At 29.8% G+C, this 26,190-nt stretch overlaps 3 protein-coding genes across 3 annotated transcripts in view; 2 read left to right on the top strand and 1 right to left on the bottom strand.

The window, feature by feature from the left end:
- LOC111640838 (progesterone-induced-blocking factor 1-like) overlaps positions 1–3,963 on the top strand; it is a 22,585-nt gene extending 18,622 nt beyond the window's left edge. The window contains exon 9 of the mRNA XM_023386906.1: positions 3,912–3,963. Within this exon, the coding sequence (XP_023242674.1) occupies positions 3,912–3,963 (52 nt within the window). The remainder of the gene's footprint in view (positions 1–3,911) is intronic.
- Positions 3,964–4,213: 250 nt separating this feature from the next.
- Positions 4,214–9,559, bottom strand: LOC111640837 (myb-binding protein 1A-like protein). The gene is made up of 4 exons (XM_023386905.1): positions 9,542–9,559; positions 4,764–4,886; positions 4,483–4,692; positions 4,214–4,396 (listed from the first exon to the last, which is right to left on the bottom strand). The coding sequence occupies exons 1-4, from the start codon at positions 9,557–9,559 to the stop codon at positions 4,214–4,216; spliced, it is 534 nt and encodes a 177-aa protein (XP_023242673.1).
- Positions 9,560–21,845: 12,286 nt separating this feature from the next.
- Positions 21,846–24,634, top strand: LOC111640846. The gene is made up of 4 exons (XM_023386915.1): positions 21,846–21,899; positions 22,045–22,161; positions 22,271–22,402; positions 24,014–24,634. Exons 2-4 carry the CDS (start codon positions 22,087–22,089, stop codon positions 24,461–24,463), a joined length of 657 nt encoding a protein of 218 aa, XP_023242683.1. The 5' UTR covers positions 21,846–21,899; positions 22,045–22,086; the 3' UTR covers positions 24,464–24,634.
- The last annotated feature ends 1,556 nt before the right edge of the window (positions 24,635–26,190 follow it).

Here is a 26,190-nt window from a genome sequence, read left to right as displayed (position 1 = left end):
ATCAGGACTTTATCTCTAGTTACGATGAGTTGCAGAAATGTCTCATTATCAGCATTGTGTATGAATATATAAACATCAACTCACAGCCCGAGTAGATAATAACAACACCAAACGATCGCCTAATTATCGGGCTATAATATGGCTATTTTAAATGATTGGAACTAAGTAATTTGACATTAGAGGTAGGCGTTAGGCGCCATCTCTTAATTAAATTAATAATTAAATAAATAAATTTAGAACATTCTGGAATAAAAGAACTGGCCCGGGACGGGGCTTGAACCCGCAACCTCCGCTTGCCGTGCGTAACTGGCAAGCGCACCGCTCGGCAAGCGGAGGTTGCGGGTTCAAGCCCCGTCCCGGGCCAGTTCTTTTATTCCAGAATGTTCTAAATTTATTTATTTAATTATTAATTTAATTAAGAGATGGCGCCTAACGCCTACCTCTAATGTCAAATTACTTAGTTCCAATCATTTAAAATAGTCATATTATAGCCCGATAATCAGGCGATCGTTTGGTGTTGTTATTAAGTAATGTACTCATTACAATACAATGAAATTTTACTCGGTATATTTAGAAACAATGAACTAAATTATTATTAATTATAATAATAACATAAATAAAATAGCTTTTCTGTTAATTGTAAACGATTTGCATAATGATAAATGGTATTTAGGCAATCAACTGGAACTACTTATGATGTAAGCACAAAATTTTGTTTTACATAGTATCTGCTATCAACCTCTGTATAAAATAAGACCATACAATATATTTGTGTTTATATACCATATCTAATTCATTTGATAATAGTTAAAAATATTAAGAATATGCAGGAATAAGCTAGAAAAATCAAATATATCTTTCTTAGCATTCATAACTATCAATAACCCAATTTAATACATAAAAATCCATTAAATTATAAAAATATTTACATACCTATATATAGCTTATAAGTAAAAATATTGATAATTTGCATCATGCTACACAATAGCCAGATGAAGTAGCAAGTAGTCAACGTTATAATATATAGTAAAACCTCAATATTATAAACCCCTATATAGCAAATTATGCATTATTACAGACAGCCAATGTCAGTCCAGCCAAATTATAGGAAAATTATAAGAACTTGCCACAACAGACTATTTTTCAAGTCCCACACAACACTTTCCTTCAATTATTATGAACTTTTTAGTCACTGTTTTATTTTGATGCAATCATCAATTTATTTGCTTATTTAAAAATAAAAAATAAAATAAAATTCATTTTTAATAATTTTTTTGACTTACATTTTTACATTACATCTAGTTTTTTTGTTTTGTTTTCTCTATGAGCAACAAGTTTTGGACTTGCATAAAGCAAGTTAAGGATCATAAAAAAAATGAAAAGCTATAGATTTATATCTTACATATACCAGTACTGATAGATAGAAACATTGTTTCTATAAGTTTAATAAAAATCTGACATATATACTTTACAACTGAAATTTTGCCCACTATATAACGACTTTAGTCCACAATATTGATATATAATAATGGACAATTCGATATTACTATGTACAGTAGAATCTCCTTATATTAGCAGTAATAATCTGTTGAAATAAGATAAAAGTACATTGATTTGGCATTTGGACCGGGAGAAGACATCTTCAAACTGCAGATATTTTCTCCAGGTTCATAATTGAGTTCCATTTTAATGTGATTCTACTGTATAGTAATGAACTTTTCAATATAATGGACAAATCCATAATAAAAAGTAATCACAATAAAATGGATTTTCATTATAACGAACCAATTTCTTCAGTTTCTCCAGTAGTGGTCTATTAAATCAATCTTTTACTGTAGTTATAAAAATTGTTTTACTGAAATTATATATTTTATTAAAAAAAATTACTATTATTAACTTGTAGTTTTGATTGAACCTATTCCCTTTACTCATCTAATTACTTTTCTTAAACTACTTTGCCTAAAGGAAAAAAGTGAAGTTAAGAATTTTTTAGACTATTAGAATAAACAGATCATGCTTTTACTGATTATTTCTCCTTTTCATGATGTTATGTACAATTATTCATTTTGATATATTATTATATAATAATGATATTCTAACTAAAAAAGCAAGGATGTAGGTATGGTATGAATGGCTCTAAGAAATTATGGGATGGTCTTACTGGGGGTTCTGAAGGTCATAGGGAAAAAAGTACATCCTTTTTTATACCTAAAGAAAATGCAATCAGTTGCACCCTATCCTAAATAAATCATCATCTCTCACTATCCTGATAGATATGGGAGCATAAGATTGCTCTCAACAATATGAAATGTTCTTATGTGATAAGGTTAACTCCAACTAACTGAGGCAATAGATACCATCTCCTTAATAGACAACAAAAACATAACTGTTCTTGATACCATTTTATTGATAAGAAATGATGGAAACTAAGTGAAGCAGAACTCTTACAAGGTAAAAATAAAAACTAAATTTGATTAAATGTCATCAACTTAAGTATTCATTTCTGCATTCAAATCACTATGAAGATATTTATATGGTCATTCAAACCTTTTCAGAGAAACAAAGGTCACTTGACATGGGCATATGGACTGGTATTAATGTTACTTTTTTAGAATTAACTGACACACAATCAAATCTATATATCTATCTAGAATATAAGGTAAAATCTGTTTCAGTTCGTTAAAGTATTAATGCTATATACAGAGAAATTTTATAAGTTTCATATAAATAAATTTATTTTCCCTATTTATTAGTAAGTAAACAATAATTTTTTACAGCAAATATTTTGCAGGGTACAACCACAGTTAATTAATTATAGGTTGAACTAAAAGTTTGTTCAGTTTTTAGAGAGAAATAAAAATATATTATTTTGGAATAAATAAAAACCTTTAATCCACAATGTATTCACCCTTCTGTTCAATAACCTTATGCCATCTGATTGGTAGTTTCATAATTCCATCTGTGTAGAATTTAGGGGCTTCTGATTGAAGAAATTATCAATGTGATTTTTGATACCTTCTAAAGATTGAAATTCTATGCTATTTAAATTATTCTGTAATGAACAAAAAAGATGATAGTCTGATAGAACAATATCCAGAGAACATGCAAGTTGGCTCAAAACATCCAGTTAAAGTCTAGAAGTTTTTGATGCATGTTCAATAATGTGTGTGGTCTTGCATCATACAGAAATCTTGACTTTTCACTTTATAATTATTGTGGCATATTTTGTTTATGGTTATGTTAAGAATAACCACTTCCATTGATTTGCAAGTTCTGGATGTCTTTGATGCACTGCAGCCTTCAGTTCATCCAGTTAAAGACAATATTTATTGGAATTAATTGTTTGGTTTTTGGGAAAAGCTCATAATAAGAAGCACTTTCCAATCCCACCAAATTGAAATTATTACTTTTTTGGGATGCAAACCAGCTTTAGGTTGTGGCAGTGGCAGATCACCTGGCTTACTCCATGAACTCTTGTGTTGAATATTGTAAACAATCCATTTTTTCATCGCCTGTTATTAATCACTTTAAAAATGGATCATCATCATTGCAATTTAAAAATGAGTCACAAACAGAAACATGCTCAATAAGGTTTCATTCACTTAACTGATGGGGAACCCAAACATCATAAGGGGAAGTATATTCAAGGAAGCCAAATGTCTGACAACAAATGTTTGGGACCTTTTTAGGGTGTAGGCTATCTCTTGTGTTGTTCTATGTTTGATCATTTTGGATTAAAGTCATTATGGACTCATCTTCTATGGTTGAGGGCATCCTGACCAAGGTGCATCTTCAAGAGAAAAATCTCCCACCCTAAATTTTTAAAACTATTTCTGGCATGTTTGATGAGTAACTCCCCATATACAGCACATATCTTCTTTTGAGTTTTTGTTGCATTTTTCTCTTTTCAGAAATAATAGAGCACAAGATGTCAAAAATGCACCTTCTTATCTTCCATTTTAATATTTCTTTTTCCTCTTAAAAGATAACAGAATTTTAAAAAATAACTGCAAGCAACTAAACATATATTAAATATGAAATTTTCATAATGCCCACCTAAACAAGTTAAAACTTGATAAGCATGACAGAGGTGACACAAATGAACGACTATGTAAATACCCAAATGAACTTTCAGTTCAACCTAAATAATAAATCTATTATTCCATTATTCATAATGCAAATAAACTTATTTTATATGAAATTATAACTCAAATTACAATATTAAATCACTAACTTGTAATATATCTATTGTTTCAGATGGATCAATAAATAATTGAAGACCAAGATAGACAAAAAGTGTTTGAAAGGCACAACTTTCATGTAGTTTGCCATCCTTCTTCTGTTGTTTTTGCAATTTGCTGGTAATTGTAATAACATCTTCCCAATATTCTTTAATCTATTTCAAAAATTAAAGAAAATTGTTATTATTTGTTAATTTATTATAATTTTTAAAATGTACAAATAAATAAAAACATGACTTGCCTGATTAATGTCTATAAGAGGAATGAAATAATCTGGTAAATTTAATATTGTATTAGTATAATGAAGAATGGAAGACATCATTTCACATTTTTTCTGAAGATTTGTTTTTTTTGAAGATGATGATCTGAACAGAAATTCTAATGAACGAATGAAACTTTTGAGACATACTTCTCTTATATTGTCAGATATTTCAGTTGGTATCTGAGAAGACTAAAATAAATATAAAATAATGAATTACAAATTTAAATAATTAATTTTTTTCTTTTGTGTAATTAAATTACCTCAGGTACTTCATCACATGGCTGTTTGATTTTAAAAAATGAATGAAGAAGAAGAAACTGAACACACTCTTTTTTCCAATCAATATTTGATATTAAAGCTGGATGTCCTACCAATAAAGATATCTAAAAGTGAATCAAATAAAAGAAATTTGTAAAATAAAAATTTATATATAATATGACAAATATATTAAAATGTAGATGTATTTGTATTTTATTTGTAATTTACTTTTTACAGTTTTAATAAATGTAATAATTAAAAACCTATAACAACTCTCTAATATCTTTATTTATATACCATTGGTGATTGGTTAATGAACAGCTCGGACTGCGAACAAATCAGATAACGAACACTTTCATGAAAGATTTTTATGTTCGGACATTCAGACAATGAACACATCACAAAACAAACACAAAAAGAAGGGACATGAAATAATGAATACCGATTGGTTTTCCCTTGTCTCCAGATGACAATTCAAAACCTTTCAGAGCATAGGAGACGTCGACATTGATGCTCAATCCAATACCAATCTAATAGTATTTTTCCAAACTTTAAAACTCTCCCTTGTAATTCCAGCTTTTTGTTTATCTTTGTGACAAATAATTTTTTATAGTCTTTGTAAGACTGTTGGGCAGTTGTTAAGTTTTGCATTGGTTTTTATTTTCAAATGGTGAGAATTTAACTGTCCTATCTTATATTTGTTAACATTTTAACAGCAAAATTTCAAATTTTATTTGGGCCTCACATTTACATAATTCTTTCATGTGCTAGTTGATTTATGTTCTCTGAACTTTTGTGAGTGCTTTTCTGAACTTTTTATTTCAAAAAGAAACTGATAATATTATGGAGCCTAAAAAGAATGGAGTGTCAANGGGCCTCACATTTACATAATTCTTTCATGTGCTAGTTGATTTATGTTCTCTGAACTTTTGTGAGTGCTTTTCTGAACTTTTTATTTCAAAAAGAAACTGATAATATTATGGAGCCTAAAAAGAATGGAGTGTCAAGAACTGTGCTCACCATAGAAACCAAGCAAGAGACAATAGCCAAGGTAGAGAGTGCACAAAAGATATCTGATGTTGCTAAGCAGTATGGCTTGAACAGGTCTACAGTAGTCACAATCTTAGCAAAGAAAGATATAATCAAGAAGACTTAAGGAGCTAAAGGAGTAACAAAAATCACATCTGAGAAACAAAGATGTGCAATCCATGAAAAAATTAAGAGATTGCTTTTAATTTGGATAAAAGAAAGAGAAATGAAAAAAAGATGTAACTAATATGATTATCATTCAAGAGAAAGCTAGAGAAATTTTTGAAGAACTGAAGAAACAAACTACATGAGGAGATAGGATTCAAGGCTATCACTGAATGGTTTGCAAAGTTTATAAGGAGAATTGGCATTAAACATGTGGTAATTCACAGTGAGTCTGCTAGTGCAGGTAAAGAAGCTGAGAAGTTCTGTCTCAAATTTGCAGAATTCATTAAAAAAGAAGAATATTTTCTACAACAAATTTTCAGTTGTGATGAAACTGGTTTATTTTGGAAGCGCATGCTGAACCATACCTACATTACAAAAGAAGAGAAAAATATTCCTGGGCATAAACACATGAAAGACTGATTGGCATTACTTTTGGGAGCTAATGCTGATGATGATATGAAGTTTATCCCACTTCTTGTTTATTACTCTGAGAACCCTAGAGCATTCAAAAAAGATCCATAATTAAAGAAAGACTGCCAGTGATGTGGGAATTGAATAAAAGGGCATGGGTCAAGCAGGCTCTTTTCAAAGAATGGCTGTTTGAAGTTTGTGCTCCAAGCATCAAGGATTACCTTCAGACCAATGAATTGCCATTGAAAGCACTGTTGCTATTGGACATTGCACCAGGACACACAAAAGACCTTAAAAATAATTTGCTGGAATACTTTCCCTGGCTGACAGTTCAGTTTCTGGCTCCGAACTTCGTTGATTCAATTAATGGATTAAGAGGTTATTGCAGGTTTCAAGAAATTGTACATTTGAGCACTGTTTTGTCGGTGTTTTGGAGCATGTCAGTTCTCTTCAATGATGACATCAAATTTTTCTTTCCAAAACATTTTTAATATTCTTGAAGCTATATGGCTCATTCAAAAGGTATGGTCAGATGTCACTCAACAACAGTTGAATTCTGCTTGGCGAAAGCTGTGTCTCTTTTGCATACAGGAAGACAGGATGATATCCTTGAAATTATGGATGAATTGTGACAACTGCTAGAGATCTGGAATTGGAGGAGAATGAAGATAACATTGAAGAGCTCATAATGGAATTGGAAACTGATCTGATGACAGAAGAATTCCAAGAAACTCAGCAGATTTTTTTTTTTTTTTGAAAAGGACGAAGACAAAAGAGGATCAATGCCGACATCTGCTATTAAATATTTTTGAAGAAGTGCGAGGATGTCAGAATAGTGGTCTTAGAATGGCATTCAAACCAGATTGATGTTAATAAGCTTGGGGATCTCTACAACGACAATGTTATTAATTACTTCTGAAAAATCCTGAAGATGAAAGAAAAGCAATTGACATTAGACAGATTCTTTAACGTCCCACAAATGGAAAAAAAATGACCGATAAAAATGCAAGACTGTACATGTGTATTTTTGTTATTACATATACATAACCAAAAAGTATGTAACTTTTTATTTATAGTAAGAAAGTATGTAATTTTTTATTTATGTTTTGGGGTCTCCAGAACAAATTAATCAAATTCCCATAAAAATCTGTGGTAAATTGATAATTGGTTAACGAACAATTCGGGTAGCAAACAAAGTCTTGGAATGGATTATGTTCGTTAACCAATCACTGTATAAACAAGAGTATATGATAATGTAAATCAGAAAGATCCAAGTATTTTCAATTTGCAGGCCAAATTGTATGTTTGAGCTTAAATCACAGGATACAGAAATAAATTTTTCTGATTATATGGAAGATAATATCATCCCTTTCCCATAATAAGGTATACACATTTATTTTTATTTCATAATATGGTGTACAAAACTCTTATACTGGAAATTTTTATATTAAATTCATATAAACTTTGTTTAATCCTGATATAACTTACTGCTAAGATAAATATTACTCCACATCTTCAAAAATGCCATTTGGTTTCACTGTCATTATTGATAAATATATATACTTAAGTTAATTTCTCTCTTGAAATGTCTGAGTGTGTTAACTTGGGAATTCCATTCACAAAAGACAAACTGTGGATTGTGCTTCAACAATTGAAAGGGATATCTTTAACCTTGCTCAAATTGTTGGAGTAATTCTTGAACCTTTGACTACATATATCTTTGTTTTATTTTTGTTTTTAGATGAAATGTCAGCACAAATATCTCCTTTTTCATATTGTTCTTTGGCCTTGTACTAAATTCTGGAGACAGTTAAACAAATAACTTCAAGCTCAAGTTGCATTTCACTGATTGTACCATGGCTCAATTTGTTTCCAACCATGTGCTGTAGAAAATACAGTAAAATTCCATTGTGCTGATTAGAGGCCAATTGCTTTACTTTATTGCCTTTACTATTTGAAGCAAAATTCTCTGAGGCAATATTTTCTTGTATGTAACACTTGTCACAAGTGTTATTTTTATTAGCTTCTCTTTTCATTACATTTGCTTCAATTTTTTTGAATGATATTGTTTCATGAAGTAATCAATTTCTGCTACTTGCAGCCTAAAAACTGCACACCAACATCAAACATAGAGGGTACTGTAGCCTTATGTATACCATTCAGAGGGATCCTACCTTTCTCTACTGTCTATCTCCTCTTTCTCCTTTTCCCCTCTCTTTTTCCTTATCCTATTTTCTTCTGGCTAAACACTTTGTGTATGGATGATGTCTTTTTTGTACATATGTACTTATGTAACCTGAGAGAATATTTTATTAATTCTTAAGTACCAAAGCTAATGAAACCCATATAATGACTGAACTTCAGTAACTAAAGTGCCTCAGAATTTTTTTTGAAATTTATTTTTGTAAATGTTCGTAAAATGTTTCAAACAGTTCAAAAAATGATATTGAAAACTTTTATTGATATTATTCCATTATAAAAACAATCAAGATTAATTATAAGTAAAGATAAACTGTAAAATGAAAAAAGATAATTAAAAACTTCATTCATAAAGTAAAAGTATCAAAAAATAACTAATCTAAATATATGAAAATAGTAAACTATTGTTTTGTGTAATAAATTGAAGATATCTGCTATATCTTTATCATTACTCAATAGCATTCAACACACACAGTTATGGTAGCTCTTCTTTGGTGGACTTCATGTATGATGTTTTTGCAGGTATTACAGGTTACTTTACTCTTTTTCATCTTTTTTTGGGACATTTGAACATCATCTACATTTTCTTAGTTTGACTATATCATCTTGAAGATAGCCAGGAACTTCAATGCTGCATTATACTAGAATGCTTTTAATGACTATAAAACTTTATTGTAACTAGCACAAAACTCCATATTTTTTCTTGCTAAGTCATTTGCAAGTCTCAAAAGAAATATTCATCAGTGGCAACTCATTCCTTTTTCCAATCTGGATGCTTCTCATTATTGCACATACACCTCACATATTCATAAAAAGTCTGTAAGGTCAGTGGACAGTTCTCCTAGCACAGGTAGTATTTATTTGTGTCATTGACTCTACCCTTTTTCTTATTATAATCCACTATAATTATTGGCTTGTTATTATTTTTTTCAGAAATTCTATCACATTGATGTTGAAAATATAACAAATTTACCATTTTATTTTTTGTCATTTAGGAGACTATTGTCAACTTCTTAGTAAACAAAGCTCCTTAAAAGCAAATCTTAAGGAATGTTCTGGGTGAGAAGATACCTTCAGAGTACTTTATGTGTCATTTTTGTTTTTGTGAACTGTCCCAACAATGTAAGATTTTTGGTTAGTAAAAAATTGGCCAAGACAGCTACGATAAAAAATTGTCAGTTGTTAGAACTTGTCCTGAGCCATAAGAAGATTCCATCAAGTCTTTTACTACACAATAGTCTTGGTCTTGTTCTTTTGCCTCACCAAGAAGTTTACCTGTATATACTTGAAGGTTGCAAAGATAGGAAGTTTTAACATCTGCAGCTGCTCAAATTTTGATACCATATTTGACAGGTTTAGATTTTATAAACTGTCTAAAAGGGCACTGTCTTCTGAAGGAAACTAGCTGCTCATCAACAGTCAAATGTTTGTATGATTCAAAAGAGTTTTGCAGTTTTCAACAAATAAATTCCAAATATGATATCTGTAACTTCAGTTAACTTGTCAGCTTTTTCTCTGTCAGTCCTGGTTAGTTTCCTGGTTATTATTGTTGAAATGTAAAAAAAGGCCATATTGCCATAAACTTGTCATGAAACATCACAGCCGGAATAAAGAGTGGTATATTTAGAGATCAGTGGTCCACATTTCTCTAACTGATTTTCTTTCACACTTCAAAGTACCTGCCTTGATAAGAATTCTTACAATGCAATCCAATTTGACATGATCTAATGGTTTCCAATTTTCTTGTAAATTCAGATGATTTTCATTCCACAATGAGTAAAATCTTTCAACTTTCTTGTTAGTGTAAAGATGTATAATGTCTTTTATTTCAGTATTTATGAATAAATTAAAAATTTCTACAAATGACTCATCTTGATGACTGTAAACTGTGATATCAGGTTTAATATTCAAAATATTTCTTGCAAGATGCCTAGAAGAACTCTTTATAGGTTTATTGAACCATTTCATATCTTATCTTATCTTATCTAACAGTATATTCTTCATTTTCAATGATTTCCTGATCATCAGAATTAGGTTCAATATCACTTGGTTCTTCTTACTGGACTTCTATGTTATAATCTTTTCATTCACTTAGATTTTCTTGCAATATAAATCCCTTATCAACATTTTTATCCCATTCACCTTAATATGGACTTTATCCTCAGAATCTGAACTATCACTAAATCTACTAGTATTTTTTCAAGTTGGTTTTTGATAAATGTAATTTCTTTCTTATTCTTATTTCTTAATGTTAATTACATTTTCAGATATAAATTATAGAAAATGTAAAATATAAATTTTTGTAAGAAAAAGGACATTGAGGCATTTTAATTATAGAAAATGTAATTAACATTAAGAATAACAACAGCCAGTCAAAAATCCTTATTTCTTACTACAGTTCAATTTAGAAAAATATACATAAATGTATACCATATTATGGGACAGAGTAAATATATTTTAAATTTTTAATTAAATAATAGAATATAGGTAGAAAATATTTGTTCAATTGTTCAATAATTTCATTTGCAATTTCAACTTGTCAATAATATACCTGTCCAAATTAGCATTGATCCAGATAGCTATCTCACTGAAACATTACCTATACTTGCAGCATGCTCATTGAACCCAAATATCTTGATTGACAAGCCAAATTGCACATAAGTTGTAAGTAAGTGGGTCACATATATTTTATATATTCCATATATACCAAATGTCCTATTTGGTATATATGGAATATATACCAAATAGATGATTTCCTATTTCTATGATTTATAAGTAATGTGTCAAATATGTTTGTGGTTGGATTTAACATGTGCTTTGGTCAGATTTGGCTCTGAGGGCTATAGTTTCAGCACCATTCAAGTTAATTATTGATAAAATTATAAAAACTAGTTTAAAAGCATTTTTCTTACTTTGAGAATTTTGGAATGCTTCATAAAATTTAATCAAGCATATTTTTTTGTAAAAGAGATGAATTTAAGAATGTATCCATTTTATACTATTTTACTCAGCACAAAAAACCTATCAAACCAACCAGCAGGAGTTTAATTTTTCATGTAAATTTGGACAAACATTTTCAACCTAATTACAAGTCTGCTTCACGTTTCCAGTTTTTCATTCTATTTTGGAATTTGAAATGAGCCAAATGAAAAAGAAATTACCTTTATCAGAAACCAAATTTGAAAAATTGCTAATTAGGTCAAAAACATTTGTCCAAATTTACATGAAAAATTAAACATCTGCTGGTTGGAATAAAAGTTTTTTGATGATTAGATTAAATTGTCCAGCTTTTGAAAGATATTATGGAGCCATTTTATACTATTACTGTCAAGCACACAAAAATGAAATGTGATGAATCATGTACAGAAGAATGCTAACAAAAATGCTGCAATTACCAAATAACAATGGTAGGGATTAATTATCTAACAAGGTCAGGTTGGATGTAATCTGCAGCTGTCAGTTGCACCATCTTGATAAAAATCATTATCTAAATATTCTTGATCAACCAAAAAAATTACATAAACTTTTATATATTTTATAATTTAACTACATTTTATTTTATTTTAGCTTGTTGTTGCAAACAATCTCATAAATTTTACTAAAAGACCACATTCTCTTGTAATGGATGCAGTAAGAGAGAAAGAGATACAAATTCATCAACTGCGTGAAGAGATTTTAACATTGCAAAAACAGAAAGAAGAATTAGCTGAAGAATATCACAAACTAGAAAATTCTAATAAAAATTTATCAGATGAAATGAAAAAAATTTTAAATAATAGAGAAGTATGTTCCTTTTTTATATATATATAGTATTAATTAATACTAAAACTAGGAAAATTAATATTGTAAGATTAAATTTATGATGTAATTTTTAGGAACTTGGTAAAGTTAAACAATTATTAATAACANAAAAGATCCATAATTAAAGAAAGACTGCCAGTGATGTGGGAATTGAATAAAAGGGCATGGGTCAAGCAGGCTCTTTTCAAAGAATGGCTGTTTGAAGTTTGTGCTCCAAGCATCAAGGATTACCTTCAGACCAATGAATTGCCATTGAAAGCACTGTTGCTATTGGACATTGCACCAGGACACACAAAAGACCTTAAAAATAATTTGCTGGAATACTTTCCCTGGCTGACAGTTCAGTTTCTGGCTCCGAACTTCGTTGATTCAATTAATGGATTAAGAGGTTATTGCAGGTTTCAAGAAATTGTACATTTGAGCACTGTTTTGTCGGTGTTTTGGAGCATGTCAGTTCTCTTCAATGATGACATCAAATTTTTCTTTCCAAAACATTTTTAATATTCTTGAAGCTATATGGCTCATTCAAAAGGTATGGTCAGATGTCACTCAACAACAGTTGAATTCTGCTTGGCGAAAGCTGTGTCTCTTTTGCATACAGGAAGACAGGATGATATCCTTGAAATTATGGATGAATTGTGACAACTGCTAGAGATCTGGAATTGGAGGAGAATGAAGATAACATTGAAGAGCTCATAATGGAATTGGAAACTGATCTGATGACAGAAGAATTCCAAGAAACTCAGCAGATTTTTTTTTTTTTTTGAAAAGGACGAAGACAAAAGAGGATCAATGCCGACATCTGCTATTAAATATTTTTGAAGAAGTGCGAGGATGTCAGAATAGTGGTCTTAGAATGGCATTCAAACCAGATTGATGTTAATAAGCTTGGGGATCTCTACAACGACAATGTTATTAATTACTTCTGAAAAATCCTGAAGATGAAAGAAAAGCAATTGACATTAGACAGATTCTTTAACGTCCCACAAATGGAAAAAAAATGACCGATAAAAATGCAAGACTGTACATGTGTATTTTTGTTATTACATATACATAACCAAAAAGTATGTAACTTTTTATTTATAGTAAGAAAGTATGTAATTTTTTATTTATGTTTTGGGGTCTCCAGAACAAATTAATCAAATTCCCATAAAAATCTGTGGTAAATTGATAATTGGTTAACGAACAATTCGGGTAGCAAACAAAGTCTTGGAATGGATTATGTTCGTTAACCAATCACTGTATAAACAAGAGTATATGATAATGTAAATCAGAAAGATCCAAGTATTTTCAATTTGCAGGCCAAATTGTATGTTTGAGCTTAAATCACAGGATACAGAAATAAATTTTTCTGATTATATGGAAGATAATATCATCCCTTTCCCATAATAAGGTATACACATTTATTTTTATTTCATAATATGGTGTACAAAACTCTTATACTGGAAATTTTTATATTAAATTCATATAAACTTTGTTTAATCCTGATATAACTTACTGCTAAGATAAATATTACTCCACATCTTCAAAAATGCCGTTTGGTTTCACTGTCGTTATTGATAAATATATATATATATTTAAGTTAATTTCTCTCTTGAAATATCTGAGTGTGTTAACTTGGGAATTCCATTCACAAAAGACAAACTGTGGATTGTGCCTCAACAATTGAAAGGGATATCTTTAACCTTGCTCAAATTGTTGGAGTAATTCTTGAACCTTTGACTACATATTCCTTTGTTTTTTTTTTGTTTTTAGATGAAATGTCAGCACAAGTATCTCCTTTTTCATATTGTTCTTTGGCCTTGTACTAAATCCTGGAGACAGTTAAACAAATAACTTCAAGCTCAAGCTGCATTTCACTGATTGTACCATGGCTCAATTTGTTTCCAACCTTGTGCTGTAGAAAATACAGTAAAATTCCATTGTGCTGATTAGAGGCCAATTGCTTTGCTTTATTGTCTTTACTATTTGAAGCAAAATTCTCTGAGGCAATATTTTCTTGTATGTAACACTTGTCACAAGTGTTATTTTTATTAGCTTCTATTTTCATTACATTTGCTTCAATTTTTTTGAATGATATTGTTTCATGAAGTAATCAATTTCTGCTACTTGCAGCCTAAAAACTGCACACCAACATCAAACATAGAGGGTACTGTAGCCTTATGTATACCATTCAGAGGTATCCTACTTTTCTCTACTGTCTATTTCCTCTTCCTCCTTTTCCCCCTCTCCTTTCCCTTATCCTATTTTCTTCTGGCTAAACACTTTGTGTACGGATGATGTCTTTCTTGTATGTATGTACTTATGTAACCTGAGAGAATATTTTATTAACTCTTCGATACCAAAGCTAATGAAACCCATATAATGACTGAACTTCAGTAACTAAAGTGCCTCAGAATTTTTTTTGAAATTTATTTTTGTAAATGTTCATAAAATGTTTCAAACAGTTCAAAAAATGATATTGAAAACTTTTATTGATATTATTCCATTATAAAAACAATCAAGATTAATTATAAGTAAAGATAAACTGTAAAATGAAAAAAGATAATTAAAAACTTCATTCATATAGTAAAAGTATCAAAAAATAACTAATCTAAATATATGAAAATAGTAAACTATTGTTTTGTGTAATAAATTGAAGATATCTGCTATATCTTTATCATTACTCAATAGCATTCAACACACACAGTTATGGTAGCTCTTCTTTGGTGGACTTCATGTATGATGTTTTTGCAGGTATTACAGGTTACTTTACTCTTTTTCTTCTTTTTTTGGGACATTTGAACATCATCTACATTTTCTTAGTTTGACTATATCATCTTGAAGATAGCCAGGAACTTCAATGCTGCATTATACTAGAATGCTTTTAATGACTATAAAACTTTATTGTAACTAGCACAAAACTCCATATTTTTTCTTGCTAAGTCATTTGCAAGTCTCAAAAGAAATATTCATCAGTGGCAACTCATTCCTTTTTCCAATCTGGATGCTTCTCATTATTGCACATACACCTCACATATTCATAAAAAGTCTGTAAGGTCAGTGGACAGTTCTCCTAGCACAGGTAGTATTTATTTGTGTCATTGACTCTACCCTTTTTCTTATTATAATCCACTATAATTATTGGCTTGTTATTATTTTTTTCAGAAATTCTATCACATTGATGTTGAAAATATAACAAATTTACCATTTTATTTTTTGTCATTTAGGAGACTATTGTCAACTTCTTAGTAAACAAAGCTCCTTAAAAGCAAATCTTAAGGAATGTTCTGGGTGAGAAGATACCTTCAGAGTACTTTATGTGTCATTTTTGTTTTTGTGAACTGTCCCAACAATGTAAGATTTTTGGTTAGTAAAAAATTGGCCAAGACAGCTATGATGAAAAAATTGTCAGTTGTTAGAACTTGTCCTGAGCCATAAAAAAGGTTCCATCAAGTCTTTTACTACACAATAGTCTTGGTCTTGTTCTTTTGCCTCACCAAGAAGTTTACCTGTATATACTTGAAGGTTGCAAAGATAGGAAGTTTTAACATCTGCAGCTGCTCAAATTTTGATACCATATTTGACAGGTTTAGATTTTATAAACTGTCTAAAAGGGCACTGTCTTCTGAAGGAAACTAGCTGCTCATCAACAGTCAAATGTTTGTATGATTCAAAAGAGTTTTGCAGTTTTTAACAAATAAATTCCAAATATGGTATCTGTAACTGCAGCTAACTTGTCAGCTTTTTCTCTGTCAGTCCTGGTTAGTTTCCTGGTTATTATTGTTGAAATGTAAAAAAAAGGATATTGCCATAAACTTGTCATGAAACATCACAGCCGGAATAAAGAGTGGCATATTTAGAAATCAGGGGTCCACATTTCTCTAATTGATTTTCTTTCACACTTCAAAGTACCTGCCTTGATAAGAATTCTTACAATGCAATCCAATTTGACATGATCTAATGGTTTCCAATTTTCTTGTAAATTCAGATGATTTTCATTCCACAATGAGTAAAATCTTTCGGCTTTCTTGTTAGTGTAAAGATGTATAATGTCTTTTATTTCAGTATTTATGAATAAATTAAAAATTTCTACAAATGACTCAGCTTGATGACTGTAAACTGTGATATCAGGTTTAATATTCAAAATATTTCTTGCAAGATGCCTAGAAGAACTCTTTATAGGTTTATTGAACCATTTCATATCTTATCTTATCTTATCTAACAGTATATTCTTCATTTTCAATGATTTCCTGATCATCAGAATTAGGTTCAATATCACTTGGTTCTTCTAACTGGACTTCTATGTTATAATCTTTTTGTTCACTTAGATTTTCTTGCAATGTAAATCCCTTATCAACATTTTTATCCCATTCACTTTAATATGGACTTTATCCTCAGAATCTGAACTATCACTAAATCTACTAGTATTTTTTCAAGTTGGTTTTTGATAAATGTAATTTCTTTCTTATTCTTATTTCTTAATGTTAATTACATTTTTAGGTATAAATTATAGAAAATGTAAAATATAAATTTTCATAAGAAAAAGGACATTGAGGCATTTTAATTATAGAAAATGTAATTAACATTAAGAATAACAACAGCCAGTCAAAAATCCTTATTTCTTACTACAGTTCAATTTAGAAAAATATACGTAAATGTATACCATATTATGGGACAGAGTAAATATATTTTAAATGTTTAATTAAATAATAGAATATAGGTAGAAAATATTTGTTTAATTGTTCAATAATTTCATTTGCAATTTCAACTTGTCAATAATATTACCTGTCCAAATTAGCATTGATCCAGATAGCTATCTCACTGAAATATTACCTATACTTGCAGCATGCTCATTGAACCCAAATATCTTGATTGACAAGCCAAATTTCACATAAGTTGTAAGTAAGTGGGTCACATATATTTTATATATTCCATATATACTAAATGTATGTCTATTTTTATAATTTATAAGTAATGTGTCAAATATGTTTGTGGTTGGATTTAACATGTGCTTTGGGTCAGATTTGGCTCTGAGGGCTATAGTTTCAGCACCATTGAAGTTAATTATTGATAAAATTATAAAAACTAGTTTAAAAGCATTTTTCTTACTTTGAGAATTTTGGAATGCTTGATAAAATTTAATCAAGCATATTTTTTTGTAAAAGAGATGAATTTAAGAATGTATCCATTTTATACTATTTTACTCAGCACAAAAACCTTTCAAACCAACCAGCAGGATTTTAATTTTTCATGTAAATTTGGACAAACATTTTCGACCTAATTACAAGTCTGCTTCACATCTCCAGTTTTTCATTCTATTTTGGAATTTGAAATGAGCCAAATGAAAAAGAAATTACCTTTATCAGAAACCAAATTTGAAAAATTGCTAATTAGGTCAAAAACATTTGTCCAAATTTACATGAAAAATTAAACATCTGCTGGTTGGAATAAAAGTTTTTTGATGATTAGATTAAATTGTCCAGCTTTTGAAAGATATTATGGAGCCATTTTATACTATTACTGTCAAGCACACAAAAATGAAATGTGATGAATCATGTACAGAAGAATGCTAACAAAAATGCTGCAATTACCAAATAACAATGGTAGGGATTAATTATCTAACAAGGTCAGGTTGGATGTAATCTGCAGCTGTCAGTTGCACCATCTTGATAAAAATCATTATCTAAATATTCTTGATCAACCAAAAAAATTACATAAACTTTTATATATTTTATAATTTAACTACATTTTATTTTATTTTAGCTTGTTGTTGCAAACAATCTCATAAATTTTACTAAAAGACCACATTCTCTTGTAATGGATGCAGTAAGAGAGAAAGAGATACAAATTCATCAACTGCGTGAAGAGATTTTAACATTGCAAAAACAGAAAGAAGAATTAGCTGAAGAATATCACAAACTAGAAAATTCTAATAAAAATTTATCAGATGAAATGAAAAAAATTTTAAATAATAGAGAAGTATGTTCCTTTTTTTATATATATAGTATTAATTAATACTAAAACTAGGAAAATTAATATTGTAAGATTAAATTTATGATGTGATTTTTAGGAACTTGGTAAAGTTAAACAATTATTAATAACATTACATGGAGAGAAACAGCCTTCTATAGAAAAAGAACAAAAGATTATAAAAATAGCACAACCAGACCATGCCAGTTCCAGAAGTGCTGAAGAGGTAATTTGAATATGTTTATAAATAAATGAAGTAAATATTTAGTTCAGGAAGCCAGAAGCTTTAAAAATGAAATGTTTTTCACCAGTTATATGATTACCTTCAACATACAAGCTCATGTTTAATAGAATATTCTGTTGAATGTAAATTTATGTGATGAAGGTACTTATATAAACATTTCATTTACTATCAGCAAATTATCTAACAATGTTATCAGAAGTAAGCTGGCATAAGAGCTTCTTCCTGATTTGTGGCCTGAGTAGAAGTAGAGAAAACTTCTTTCATTTCTCGCTATTCATTTTGCAGGAATACTGATGGGGATGAAATGAAAGAATTAAGTATTTCTTAAAATTTTTGGCTTTCTAAAGTAAGCAGTTATCTCATTTATTTTTTATATATCAGCATAATGCCAACTCTTGTCAATTTCTATGGATATTTCTTATTATTATCATAAAATTATAAATTTGATTCTATAAAATTTACATTTAATTTTTTTCTTTCAGTTTTCAACAACTTTATCATATAAGAGTATGAAGCAGAAGAGATAACATTTTGCAATTATTTTAATATTTTTACATTATAATTTTAGTGAAATATGGTCATTAACTTGATATATGTTTATATCTGTATTTTACTTAAGATATAACTAATTTAATAAGACGACATTATGAATTTGGACTGGAACATTTTTGAAAACTTCAAAAAAAATTAGATCTAGTGTTACAAAATGTACTTGCATACTCTAAAATCATTCTTGTTTCTTAATAGAATATTGTACTTATTTTAATATAGTACTTAATTATGTTAGTATTTGTTTTATCTTAAAGACAAAGTTTGACATTTATATTGGACATATTTTTAATATGTAAAAAATTGTTTTAATGGATAATTTTTGAATTTATACAACGAAAGTATTTTATTTTAGAAATAAATTTATAATTTTGTTTCAAATTTTCTTATTTTTTGTTGTTTATATAAAATATGTTTTGTAGTTTATTGAAATTAATTATACCTTTGTACACTCTGCTGTGTTTCTGTGTGGAGAAACGAATAGGAGGAGTAAATCTTGTGTTGTTTCTTATTGTGAATATATTGCTTCATATAATTGTTTACACAAATATATGGAGGTCTTGTTTTTTGAATTATCACAGCAAATTAATAAAGTGTACACAATTTTATTTCATCTTAAATCATAATTTATTTTCAAAACTAATTTTTTATTTATGAATTATGAAACACAATATTAAAATTTAAACTATTTTTTGTACATATAAATATTCTGCTTTTTCTCTGAAGATTTTCTTACAGAATGTGATTAACAATGGGATCTTTTTAAAAGTACTGTAAAAGAAACAGCTGAGATACAATGGTAAACTACTCATTCGTATCAATCTTCCAATACCAAAGATGTGGATTGGATTCTATACAGCTGTGAGACATACAACACAGAAATTGACTATATTTAAATAAAGACAGAACTGAGGATCAACTCTCCGCATAATGTGAAGATAAGTAGGGAAAATGGTGACAAGATTGCTGCGATTATGGAGTATGCTTACATCATTACAAGCAATGGGTTTTATCACCTCCAAAATCTAAGCTTTCATCATTGGAAGTTAATTTCAATCGCGCTAAATATTATAGTAATGAATTTTCGGCTATAAACAATACTTTTTCTTAAAATCGTAATAATATCTTGTTAAAAATTGGGGAAAAATCAGAATGGTATAGAAAATAAGTTAGATGTTTCATATATATATTGAAATTCTAACACGTATTTAGGATTTTCTACTGAAGAAATTCTAGTGATAGATAATTAAATGTGAGTGATTTTAAAACGTCTTCAGTGTTTTATCAATTTAATTTTTGATTAAATTATTTAGCTGTGCAAAATGGAGGAACATCTTGGAAGTAAATTAGAGATGACAAAAATTGAATTTGAAAGAGAGATTGAAGAAATTAAAACGAATTATAAAAAAGAACAAAAACTCTTAAAAAATAAAATAAAAACGGTAAATNTTATTTTATCCTTGGCTATTAGTTATAACAATAAAATAAATTTAATTTATAGTACAGTATATATTAATATCAATAAGTGTCTACTATTTCAATTCACATACTTTGCACAAAGGACAAGGGCCTCGCAAAGATCTGCCACCCAGGGCCTCGCATAGCTCTGCCGCCCAGAGCCTCGCAATGGATAAGGCCGCCGCTGCTGATCCCTATTCAAGCATTAATACCCGAAAAAAACCGGAAAACTCCACGTGGCTAACCTGCTGGTCAGGCGGAAACCCGCGACTATCAATGTTCAGTGGATTTATCCACTCGGCTTTTTCTGGTAATTACTCGATTCCCCTTTCGATTGTACAAATTAAGTCTGTTTCTACTGAAATACTCGTATATTATGTCAGTGAATTAGGCCAACGTAATACTGGATTAGTTCAAAATACATGGAGTATGTTTTCGTTCTAAAGAATTTAAGAATCGAAGTCGAATTTGCCGTCGACCAGATTTCCATTAAGATGGGCCCGGCATTGAATCCGGACGGTCAAAAAATCCTGGGAATTTTTCGAGGATGGTTCTTCCGGATATGTCGGATCCCGTCCCTCGCCACCCGGCCGCCTCCCTTTTGGACCTGGCTAAACTTACAATTGACTTGTTCAAAAGGCTTTCTTAGTGCCCACAGGGTGGAAAGAGTTTTAAAAAGCCGAATTTGCAGAATTTTTTTCTTTTTTTGATAATCTGGCTTGGTTATCGGGGACCGATCCTTCTTAGTTTTGGATCTGATTGGCCGGCACGAAAAGAAGTCTTCTTAGTGCATATAAAAATGAGGATTGAGGATTGGTGCGATGAGGCCCCGAAACACGGGGGGAGTACTTCCGGGAAAGCTGTCCCCTATTTAGGTATAAAGAAGTAAGAAAACCCGAAACCCCTATCTAGTGTTTATCCAAAGAATTAACCCATTCTTTTGGGTTTTTATGCGTTATAATTATTTAAATAAAGTAAAATGAGTATTGAATATATTCAGAGAAGAATTTAAACATAAACACGAGGTTGATAAACTTATCAGTAAAAGCACAGAGTCTCTTCAGTTATTTTGAAACCATTTTTACCAATGATTAGTATGTTTGATAATTACTTCGTGTTTTAAATAAAATAATCTTAATATTTCAAATTATAATGAAAATAGATTAAAGATGAAAATGAAAAACTGAAAGAGGAAACTGAAAAATTGAGAAATCTGATTCAAAATATAAATAAAGAAGAACTTCAAATGAAATATTTCAATCAAATTCAAAAACAGAAAGAAGAAAACAATCAGATAAGAGAAAATATAAAAAACTTAAAGAACACAGTAAGTTGTTGAATTATATTTTTTTCATTTTTTAACGAATTGTCGTTACAAATTTTAATTTAGAATCTTTACCCATTTTGATCATTTATATTTAAGTGATAAATATTCTAATTATCTCTAATACATATAATTTTATTGCATAAAGTTAGAAGAAAAGTTGATTCATTTCCAAAAAAGTAACAACGAAATGAAAAATCGATTTGTTTCTTATAGCAAACAAATTGATAAAATAAACGACGAAAAAATATTCTACCGTAAAAAGGTTACAATTAGATTTTTATTTTCAAGTTATATCATCGCTGGAAAAGAAATAAATGAAATAGAATTTAACAAATATTTTTCAATAAATTATTTATTTATTTATTTTTCAGAACCAACGTCTTCGTGTGCAATTAAATCGATTTAGGCAAGGATTAATGAAAGTAATCAAACATATTTACGATCCTCCATTCATACTCAGAACCGAAATTTCCAATTTATTAAGAGATCAAGCAAGATGGACAGTAGGTTTACAATGAGTTGTTTCAAATATTATTTAAATAATATCTAAAACAATCCATTGTCATAAATCAAAACACAATTGAATAAGTTAATTAATATCTACTGTTATATATTATATGAAATTTAAGTACTTTTGAGGTCTCCAGCCAATTTCTTTAGACGTTACAGATATAGAGAAAAAACATTAGTGAGATTCGGTCCCAAAGATGAAACTCCTACTATGGCCGAATATGCCCATATGTTAATGTAGCTCCGCTCTCATTTGCTCTCAGGCCCTTTTTTTACATACTTTTACACAATTCATAAGTTCTGACACGAGGAACCGGATGTGAGATGTTGAATGTGAGTGAAGGAGGGTATCGGAGGTGCTCGGTTCAAATCACCTTCCGATATGAAAATTTGTATCTAATGTTATGCTGCTAGGATATACAGTATTCCACGTGTAAAGTGTATTCCGCATGATTAGTTTATCAAAACTAATGTTAGTTAGTTTGCATATTTGCATCAAAAAGAAATTTAGTTTAATTATTTCGATTGATGAATCATTATATTCGACATAGAATGTTGCTTATGTTCAGTATTTTCATACAACTCAAGTTTTCATTATATTTAAGATAACTCTCCAGAAATCTTTAAAAGATTTAAAATAGTTTCACTACTGTAGAATCATTTACATGGAAGGACATCCATTAAAAAATAATAATGATGATTTTAGAGATTTTAACTTTCGGTAAATTGTTAAAAATGTGAAATAATCAAATTTCATATATATTTGATTTAGAAATTTTGTCTACCGAAATCTTACAATCTTTTCTTAAAAACCCATCCATTAAAAATTTCGTTATACAATTTCATTACATGAAATAGAGAAATTTTCTCAAGATTAGAAATTTTTGAATGAAAAATTAAGTAAATTTGCATATCTTTATACCATCTATAAGATTTTCTTATAAGTATTAACCAGTGGCGCACCCATGGGGGAGCCAAGAGGTCTGGCATCCTCCAAAGTAAAGGAAAACAAACACTAGAAAAAAATCCAAAAAATCTTTTCCTAATTAAAATCTTTTCCTAAAATTTCCAAAAAATCTTTTCCTAATTAAAATTCAATTTTTTATTTATATTTTGTCCTGTCTTGTTTCTACACTACTTATAAATTAGCGGTCACTTAAGATGGGAATTTTATTGAATTTGCATTAAAAAATTTTTTTATCCATTCAACTCGGCTCCCCCGAGATTAAATCCTGAGTACGCTATTAGTATTAATTGTGGATGAGTATCGGGATGACCAAGGCGGTTAAGACGTCATCTTTCCGCTACGGGGAACCCAGGATCGAATCCGAAACAGGTCGAAAAAATCCCGGAAAATTTTAATATTCTCATCCCTCGCCCCATTGTGGGCCTGGCCAAACCCGTAAAGGGTACGAAAAAAGTGCTCAAACGACGGAATTTAGAGTGAAAAAAATATTAGATAGATGGTATTATAATTCCTATGAACACCTTGAAGATATTATTACTCAAAATTAATAATTTATATAGAATTTAATTTTATGACTATGAACTAAGAATTGTCTTAATTCTTTTAATAGTGATAAAAAATATATAATTTCTTGCAGGCAGGTAATAAATTGGAAATGAAAGGAAGCGAAGAATGTTCTTCTGAAATAAAAATTCAAAACCTGGAAATAGAAGAAAAGCCCAATGCATGCCGAGAAACTGAAACTGTTTGCAAAGATACGATAATTGAAAATAAAGATAACAAAGAAGATAACATCTGTGTTTGGAAAATGGAATTATCAGATTTGCATGACACACAACAAAAGGACGAATTTTCTAAATTATTTCACCAAATAGTATCTGTTTGCATAATCCCTCGGAAATCTGAGTTCTTTTCTACATCGGAATCATCTGCATGTATAAAGAATTCAAGAGTAGAAGAAACTGTATTAAGAGAGCGCAAAGAACACAATGGGTGCAATTGTAAATCGATCACGGAGAATAATATGGCACCGGTTCATATGTGGAGTTTACAATCACCTACAGAAATTTTTCGCATTCTTATATAAACAATAAAACTTTCAAGAAATTTAATCTTATTTTTTAATAACGATAATTGATATTATCTGACTAATATTAAATAATTATTATTCAATTTTATGGATTCAGTTATATCATCGTCATTAAAATTGTACAGCGACATAAGTTAATTAACTAAACATAATAGGAAAATAAATCGAACATGCTTGATAATTCTATTTGATTACTTTTTATCGATTGGATACTGTCTAAATGTAAAAATTAATCTGCCATTTATACTACACAAACTATTTTAATTCTTTACGATTTGTTTTTTTTTTTTATTCTTCCCATCTATGGGCACTAAGAGGGCCTTTTAACAAGCCTATTATGGGTTTGGCCAGGCCCACAATGAGAGGACCAGGTAGTGAGGTACAGGGCTTGATGTATCCGAGACGGGTCCTAGAGGTAGGCCCGTCGAAAAGGTAGACGGGCCTACCGTATCCTCGGATACGGTAGGCCCGTCGAAAGAGGTAGACCCTAAGCTCTTTGATGCTTAGGGTCTACCTCTTTCGTATTCATTATGGTTTAGGAATTAAAATCGGCAATTTAAAATTTTGTTTTAAAATTTAAAAAATTGCTAGAAAATATTACAGTTAGTTATAATAAAAAATTTTGTTGTAAATAAATTTAATATCGAACAAAAAGGAAAAACACATTCTAAAGTAATCTAAAAAACTAAATTAATTGCAACAAAAAGATAAAAGAATTACAAAATCACAAAAATAATTACAGTAATCGCCAGTATTTTGGATTAATGAATAAATATTAATTAATATACTGTACATGCTACATCCATCAAATTGTTTATTTGTTTTATTAACTTATGGCAACGCAACACTTGGGCGATACCTTCCGGGAGATCTTTAAGGGTAACTGGCCCTATTCAGGCGTTACAGACGTGAAGAAAACCCGGAAAACTCCACGTGACCAGCCCGTCCTGGCGAGGTCCAAACCCACCACAGAACTCCCAGTGTTCAGGGAACGGAACCACTTGGCCACTGGTGGGCAACGTCCATCAAATTAAAATTTCAAATTTATTATTTTTGTTAAATATGAGTAAGAAATGAAACAATATATTTTACCTTTACAACCTGATAATAAAGTATCTTTTCTAAACGTTTATGACAATTAACGATGATTACAGTTCAGCCTGGTAGATCACCACAAATATCAAATATGGCCACCTCTGCTGCAAACTTTCAAATCGCATGAGCATAGAATGATGGCGTTTTCTTTGAAGAAAGTCTCGAGCGTCGGGTATTTTCATTGAACTGTATATTAGCATTATGATTTTGCAGGGCGCGAAGTAAATGGTAAATGATTATCAGTTAGCGCTAGCCTGGGCTATAAAGTGAACCTCCTAGCCCAGCTTGCCAGCTTCTCGAAGGTCATCTTTGCTGTGCTGGCGAGCTGACGTGGAGGATCGGACTTTGGCAAATTTTGGACGAAGTTCTTTGATCTTGGTGTTCAAACAATCCAGTTAATTTTAAATAGAATATTCGTTGAGAAACCAAAATTTAAAAAAAATACTTCAATAAGTAACTTATTGCTTGTATGGAATTAATTTGAAGTGGAAAAAATAACTAAAATTTTTTAATTTTTGGTAATATTAACAGACAATAATGTAATGTAATGTTTTAAAACAAATACTTCTATACAAACTTTTATTCAAATAAAAAATCAACTTTTTGCCTTAAACTTAGTTTCAGATCGA

The sequence above is a fragment of the Centruroides sculpturatus genome, unplaced genomic scaffold (genome assembly GCF_000671375.1).
Source record: "Centruroides sculpturatus isolate CEXI.00-Female unplaced genomic scaffold, Cexi_2.0 scaffold1388, whole genome shotgun sequence".
Classification (NCBI taxonomy): Eukaryota; Metazoa; Arthropoda; class Arachnida; order Scorpiones; family Buthidae; genus Centruroides; species Centruroides sculpturatus.
Note: the sequence above shows the minus strand (reverse complement) of the source record. Positions and strands in the feature narration are given on the sequence as shown.